Here is an 8458-nt window from a genome sequence, read left to right on the forward strand (position 1 = left end):
AATTCTAGGTGCTTTTCAATTATCTCTCTTCAGCGGTATCCACTCTTGAATCTAACCTAGGCCTGCATAAATTGAAGGACATGCCATAAATCATATCATGTATATACCATTATTAAATCAATGATTTCCACTTAAAAAAGAACTCATAAAGAGAACTATAAAATAAAGAAACAATTTATGGGCTAGTTCCCTTTAACTCATGCAATATAGACAAAAAGCAATAGATAGGCATAAAAATTAAGAAATTATGCAAAAGTTGGTTGGTGTTCTAATCTAAACTTGATGTGAGAAAATGACAAGAGATTACCCATGAAATATCCATGCATCCATTTGATCTCACACATTCCAAATATAATTACCCATAGCTACTCTGTAACACTTCTGTGTAGATTCAAATTTTATGCAGTCATAGGATGAGCCATATGAATTCTAGGTGCTTTTCCATTACCTCTGTCAATGGTATCCACTCTTGAAGCTAACCTGGGCCTGCATAAATTGAAGGACATGCCATAAATCATATCATGTATTCTTCCATTATTAAATCAGTGCCTGGTGAAAAGATAATAATTCATACAAATAATGTTAAGAAGTCTAAGAAGGGATCTGCAAGTTGTGACCAGAAATTTGGTACTAGTAGAGTCATTTGTTTATGGCTTGTTGCAACTATTTGTAGTACGACAGTGAAAGTTAAGGACTTGTTAATTTAGTAGCAGTGTGCAACAATACTAAAAAGGAACATAAGAATTCATGCACAAGTCCTCTTAATAGCATTCCACAGTGTACATCAACATGCACCATGCAGTCAACATTCCCATATTTCAATGCAATGGTGGCACTAGCATCAATTTCTGTCTAAAATCCCTTCATCTATTCACTGCAAGTACATTGTTTTGCAGAGATCCTTATGTATATCTCCTATTCAAGGATTTCTACCATAATATGTGATCATGGTAACAACTTTTGATGATATAGAAGCATCTCAAAACGGTAAATTTTCATTAACTAGACATAGGATTTTGTGAAAGAATGTTTTCATATTGGTGTAGATTGCATTGATAGGAAAAACATATTCTATATTTCTTCTTTTTCAAGAAAACTAGCAACAAAATCTGCAAAATTGGTGAAGGCATGAAGACTCCAAGTCTTCCAACAAAAGATAATCTCAATGATGCAAAATTAATACCTTCCTTGGCAATGAAGGGGAGAAAAATAGAGCAAGTTTTAGCAGTCCATTATTTGTCAAGACAGATGATTCTATGGAGGAACTAAAGTATGGGATTTTAAGACCTCTTGGACTACTGTCAGATCACTAAAGAGACCACACCATTCATTGAACTAGGGCCTGAAAATTCACCAGCTACCTCTAACCACCATTGACCAAGTCCACCAACTACAACTTAATATCATATACCCTATGACTACGATAAAAATTTGATAACTAGAATAAAACATAATTAAAATGAAAAAAGTGCATTTAATTGCTCTAATTTTGTTCCTAATTGAAAGGTTTAGAAGGTGGTGCAAAGATAATTATAAGTATATTTTAGTTGGATGGATTTGTGGAAAATGTCCTCACAGACATGCATGTGAAATGTGGAACTATAGAGAAGGCATGGTAATTGTTTTACAAAACGTGGTCTGATGGAACACTATCATTGCTTGATATGCACATAATTGACATGCTCTTGAGGCCCTAAAACTCTGAAAAGATACAACATAAAGGTATTGGGCTAGAATCCAAAATATTTTATACGGTTCTTCATGTGTGCCACTTTGGCAACTCTAGAACAGAGCATGGAGATTCATGAACGAATCAAGGGAGTGGTTTTGAGATGAATATGTTTGTATGGAATGACTTTGTAAGCATGTATGTGAAATGGGGAAGCATATAAATTGCAAGTGATATGTTTGACAAAATCCCTTAGAAAAACATTGTCCCATCTTCTAGTTCACCTTTATAAACTTCACAAAAACTTCACATGTTGAGTATAAAATTTTCATCAAAGTTGTTGGTGCATTATTGTATCTCTGCACATGTAAAGAACTGGCCAATACTTGAAGGTGCAGACACATAGCTACTAGTACCACTCGTGGGAACCTGGGGAAACTTTGCTGGCCATAGTTTCTGAATTCCCACCATGCAAAGGAAGAGGCAACCAGGTTGGAGGGGAGTTCTTTCACTTCGATTTTGGGTGGATATACATGCAATACCTTGTTTCTAGTAGTCTCAGTGCAACAAAAGCTCCAACAATTGATCCAATAATAGGTCCCATCTTCCCATTTTTTCCTTTGGAGTTCATAGGACTATTGCCATGAACAGGATAGGGCTCATCCAAACTTCTAGCAGGACTGCTTATCTTCATTATTTCCAACCCATTTAGTATAGCATTAACATTGGTATTATCATATAGAGGACTTGTCGGCCCAACTTGGATCTGGACCAACTTCACCCCAACTAAAGTGTTGGAAACAAAGTCTCGATAGAAAGACACATCCAACCCCCTTGCCTTGCTAGACATATCAAAGTCCGCTAATGCAGATTGGCCATTAATATAGGCACTGCAAATCAACATATATATAGCTTGGCAACCAATATCACAGAAATACATCTGAACAAAATATGTGAGAATAGATTCCACATTAAAAGTACAAGAAATGTTGAAATTTTGGGTTTACAGTAATGGATGCACTCACAACCATTTCCTTTGTTGTTGCATAGACCATGTTAGGAAAAATAACGTCACTAACAAGACCATTGTATTTGATAAAGCTGGGATTAATAGAATCACTCTTAGCATTAGTTTTTATCTTCAAATACTTCTGAAGAGTCTGCCAAACTCTTCACAAAGTATCATTCTTAGAATTGATCTTAGTTCCTCCCATATTAATCGTATAGACTATCTCCAGAGTTATGCCATAGAGTGCATAGCCATCCACAAGAGGCTGAATAGACAGAACCCTCGTTGGTATCAACCCATCAGGGGCCAAGACAACCTCAATGGCATTGACAAATGCCAAAGACCTTTGCCTTTGCCAGCATTCTTCCATCTTGCAGTAACATGGCAGCCCTAGAACTAGGTGTGGAGATCCATGAAGAAATAATTAGAAATGGGTTTCTATATGATGTGGTTGTAGAAAATTCCCTCAGAGACATGTATGAAAAATGTGGAAGTATATGGAAGGCACGTGAATTGTTTAACAAAATGCATCAACAAAATGTTGTCTCACAAACAACCATGCTTGCAGGATATGCATAGAATTGACTCATTGATGAAGCCCTAAAGTTCTTTAAGGAAGCAGGTGTGCAAGTGACAAGTCTTCCAGACTATCATAACCAATGTAGGAGCCATCTGGCATGCTTGCGCTTGCTCACCAAACGCTCAATAATGGTGCATTCTCCTTTCAACTTACTTGATAATGAATTTTCCTTGTTCATCATCTCCAAGTTCTTCTACAACTACAAATAGCCCAATGGACCAGATAACCTTTCATAAAAGACAAAAGAAATCAAATGGAATGCAGTCAAATAACAACTTTGTTGCTAGTCTACTCAGTGGCAATCCTTCTGTCGTAGTTCTTGCAGAAGAAGAAAATTGGCGCTAGATTGATGATAGAATTAAAATACTCGTTAATGGGGCCATTATCTACCTAATCAATATCCAAGGAGAATGGATGTTGCTTACTTTCCACCTAATAACCTTTGAACCATTATTGGCTCATAGGTGCACACCATTAATGGTAGCTTTTATAGATGCAAAGAAATTATAATAGGAGAGGAAGGCTACTTATTAGACCTCATCAATGAATTATTAGGCTTATCTAAATATTAAATTAAAGAAACTACTCAACAAAGTTTCTCAAAATATATTCAACATTATGACGAAGATCATACGATATGACTCTAAGAACTTAGAATATTATACACAAAGCAAATATTCAGGTTATGAGGAACATGTAGGTGTTGTTTAGGACTGTAAAAATGAGTTGAACACCCTAGTTCACAAGTCAAATGCTTTAGAATTTGACAATGCTTTACAAAGAAGCTCAGAAGAGATGCTATGAACTTGAAAATTCTACATAAGTGGAATTAGTAGGTGATAAGGAACATGTAGGTCATCTTGAGAATTGTAAAGATGAAGTCAACACCCCAATTCACAGCTCGTGTGCTCTAAAAAGTTGAAAGTGTTTTCTCAATGATTCTTCAGAATTTTTTAACAGTAAGGATATAGAAGAGGATTCTGTTGAATAATCAAGGATTATTGTATTGCACATTGGAAATTATGTTGTTAAGCGAAATATTTCCATCACTAATACAAAATCAATACTCTAGAACTATAATTTTGGCTTGAATGGAGGTAAAACTAAATCAGTGCCTAGTGAAAATATAATAATTCATAAATTAATGTTAAGACGTCAAAGAAGGGATCTACAAGTTGTGACCAGAAATTTGGTACTAGTAGAGTCATTTGTTCATGCCTTGTTGCAACTATTTTTAGTATGACAGTGAAAGTTAAGGACTTGTTCATTTAGTAGTAGTGTGCAACAATACTAAAAAGGAACATAAGACTTCATGCACAAGTCCTCTTAATAGCATTCCATAGTGTACATCAACATGCACCATGCAGTCAACATTGCCAAATTTGAATGCAATGGTGGCACTAGCATCAATGTATGTATAAAATCCCTTCATCTATTCACTGCAAGTACATTTTTTTGCAAAGATTCTTATGTAGATATCCTACTCAAGGATTGCTACCATAATATGTGATCATGGTAACAACTTTTGATGATATAGAAGCATCTCAAAACAGTAAATTTTTATTAACTAGATATAGGATTTTGTGAGAGAATGTTTTCCATATTGGTGTAGATTAGAATGATAGGAAAAACATATTCATTCATTCTTCTTGTTCGAGCAAACTAGCAACAAACTCTGCAAAATTGGTGAAGGCATGAAGACTCCAAGTCTTGCAACAAAATTTAATGTCAATGATGCAAAATTAATACCTTCCTTGGTAATGAAGGGGAGAAAAATAGAGCAAGCTATAGCAATCCATTATTTTCCAAGACAGATGATTCTATAGAGGAACTAAAGTATGGGATTTTAAGACCTCTTGGACGACTCTCGGATCACAAAAGAAACCACACCATTCATTGAACTATGGCATTAAAATTCACTAGCTACCTCTAACCACCATTGACCAAGTCCACCAAATACAACTTAATATCATATACCCTATGACTAAGAAAAAACTTTGATAACTAGCATAAAACATAATTAAAATGAAAAAGGTGCATTTAATTGCTCTGATTGTGTGCCAAATTGAAATCTTTAGAAGGTGGTGTGAAGATAATTATAAGTAGATTTTAGTTTGATGGCTTTATGGAAAATGTCCTCATAGACATGCATGTGAAATGTGTAACTACAAAGAAGGCATGGTAATTGTCTTACAAAACGTGGTCTGATGGAACACTATCACTGCTTGATATAAACATAATTGACATGCTCTTGAGGCCCTGAAACTCTAAAAAGATACAACATAAAGGTATTGGGCTAGAATCCAAAAGATTTTATATGGTTCTTCATGTGTGCCACTTTGGCAACTCTAGAACAGGGCATGGAGATTCATGAACGAATCAAGGGAGTGGTTTTGAGATGAATATGTTTGTATGAAATTCCTTTGTTAGCATGTGTGTGAAATGGGGAAGCATATAAATTGCAAGTGATATGTTTGAAAAAATCCCTTAGCAAAACATTGTCCCATGTTCTAGTTCACCTTTATAAACTTCACAAAAAATTCTCATGCCGAGTATAAAATTTTCATCAAAGTTGTTGGTGGATTATTGCATCTCTGCAAATGTAAAGAACTGGCCCATAATTTAAGGTGCATACGAAACATAGCTACTAGTACCACTCTTGTGGGAACCTGGGGAAACTTTGTTGGCCATAGTTTCTGAATTCCCACCATGCAAGGGAAGAGGCAACCAGGTTAGAGGGGGGTAATTTCACTTCGATTTTGGGTGGATATACATGCAATACCCTACTGCAAGTAGTCTTAGTGCAGCAAAAGCTCCAAAAATTGATCCAATCATAGTTCCCATCTTCCCATTTTTTCTTTTGGATTTCATAGGACTATTGCCATGAACAGGACAGGGCTCGTCCAGACTTCCAGAAGGACTACTTATCTTCATTATTTCCAACCCATTTAGTATAGCATTAACATTGGTATTATCATATAGAAGACTTGTCGGCCCAACTTGTATCTGGACCAGCTTTGCCCCAACTAAAGTGTTGGCAACAAAGTCTCGATAGAAAGACACATCCAACCCCTTTGCCTTGCTAGACATATCAAAGTCCACTAATGCAGATTGGCCATTGATATAGGCACTGCAAATCAACAGATATATAGCTCAGTTACCAATATCATAGAAATGCATCTGAACAAATTATGTGAGAATAGAGTCCACACTAAAAGTCCAAGAAATGTTGAAATTTTGGGTTTACATTACTGGATGCACTCACAACCATTTCCTGTGTTGTTGCATAGACCATGTTAGGAGAAATAACGTCACTAACAAGAGAATTGTATTTAATAAAGCTAGGATTAATAGAAGCACTCTTAGCAATAGTTTTTATCTTCAAATACTTCTCAACAGTCTCCCAAACTCTTCACAAAGTATCATTCCTAGAATCAATCCTAGTTCCTCCGAGATTAATCGTATAGACTGTCTCCAGAGCTATGCCATAGAGTGCATAGCCATCCATAAGAGGCTGAATAGATAGAGCCCTCGTTGGTATCAACCCATCAGGGGCCAAGACAACCTCAATGGATTTGACAATTGCGAGAGACCATTTCCTTTTCCAGCATTCTTCCATCTTATAGTTACATGGCAACCCTAGAACTAGGTGTGGAGATCCATGAAGAAATAATTTGAAATGGGTTTTTGTATGATGTGGTTGTAGCAAATTCCCTTAGAGACATGTATGAAAAATGTGGAAGTATATGGAAGGCACGTGAATTGTTTAACAAAATTCACCAACAAAATGTTGTCTCACAAACAACCATGCTTGCAGGACATGCACAGAATCAACTCGTTGATGACACCCTAAAGTTCTTTAAGGAAATGCCTCAATGGAATGTGGTCTCATGGAATGCCATGATTGTAGGACTTAGACAGAATCGGCATTATAAGGAAGCCCTTAAGCTATTTTTTGAAATTAAATTGATGGGCATAAGAGCTAATTCAAAAATGTTTGTTAGTCTTCTTCCAGCTTGTGCTGGCTTGGAGAAGGGTATGGAAATCCATCAAGAAATAATTGAAAGTGGATTTAAATTTCAATGTTGTGGTGATGACTGAACTTATTGATATGTATGATAGGCAAGTAATGGTAATTATTTGGCAAAATGCATCATAGAGACCTCATGTCATGAAATGCAACGATTACAGGTTATACACAAAATGGACTTGTTCAAGCAGCCCTAGAACTCTTTAAGGAAATGCCTGATGTGAATGTAGTCTCATGGAATGCATTGATAATAAGATTTCCATATAATGGGCATGGTGCAGAAGCCTTGGAGCTTTTTCAGCAAATGCAATTGGCAGGTATGAAGCCAGACTCAAAAACATTTGTTAATATTCTTCTAGTATGTGTCAATTTAGAAGCTTTGGAACAGGGTACAGAGATCCATGATAAAATAAGTAGAAATGGATTCATGTTTGATGTCATGGGGGTGCATTCCTTGATAGAAATGTATGTAAAATGTGGTTGCATTCAGAAGTAAGTTGAATTATTTGAGAAAATGCATCAACGAAATATAGTCTCATGGAATGCAATGATTGTAGGATACACAATGTATGACTAGGGCAAGGAGGCACTAAAACTCTTTGAAAAAGTGAACCATTATGGGATGAACCTGAATCATGTGACCTTAGTGTTTTATCTGCATGAAGCCATGCAAATTTAGTTGATGAAGGCGATAAATATTTTAGTGCAGGGGAGAACATTAGCAAATCACACCTGCAATGGAGCATTATATATATATATATATATATATATATATATATATATATATATATATATATATATATATATATATATGTTTGTCTAATCGGCATGCACTTAGCATCGATAAAAAATATTCCATATCATCTTTGGAAAGCTTGGGAATGGCATGAAGGACCTTCCAAATGAAGAGGAATAGATCCCAACCAAAAGGGAAATCCTCACATGTGTTTCCTCAGCTTTCATTGCACCAAAGGCTGGACTCGCCTAAGGGATCACTACAACAATCTCCACTGACAACATCTGAATGCAAAGCACCCTCAACTTATCCCACAGGAAGGGGCGAATCTACTTTCACTCTTCTAGGAAGAGGCTAGCAATGGATTCAACAAGCTTGAGGATTTTATCGGAGAGAGGAGGATTCAACCCATATGGGATCACAATGTGATGGAA

The 8458-nt window shown here is 36.1% G+C and overlaps 1 protein-coding gene across 1 annotated transcript; it reads left to right on the forward strand.

Annotated features, from left to right (window-relative positions):
- The first annotated feature begins 6981 nt into the window (after positions 1–6981).
- On the forward strand, positions 6982–7784 carry LOC149206702 (pentatricopeptide repeat-containing protein At2g13600-like). The gene is made up of 2 exons (XM_089397777.1): positions 6982–7294; positions 7450–7784. Exons 1-2 carry the CDS (start codon positions 6982–6984, stop codon positions 7782–7784), a joined length of 648 nt encoding a protein of 215 aa, XP_089253903.1.
- The last annotated feature ends 674 nt before the right edge of the window (positions 7785–8458 follow it).

This window comes from Pinus tabuliformis, chromosome 1_2 (assembly GCF_031772625.1).
Source record: "Pinus tabuliformis cultivar Carrire ecotype Pingquan chromosome 1_2, CPIR1, whole genome shotgun sequence".
Taxonomy (NCBI): domain Eukaryota; kingdom Viridiplantae; phylum Streptophyta; class Pinopsida; order Pinales; family Pinaceae; genus Pinus; species Pinus tabuliformis.

Excerpts from the sequence above, each read along its gene's own strand:
- LOC149206702 (XM_089397777.1), top strand. The coding sequence starts at position 6,982 with ATGTATGAAAAATGTGGAAGTATATGGAAGGCACGTGAATTGTTTAAC. Across the intron at positions 7,295-7,449 it reads TTGTGCTGGCTTGGAGAAGG|GTTATACACAAAATGGACTT; the intron begins GTATGGAAATCC and ends CAACGATTACAG.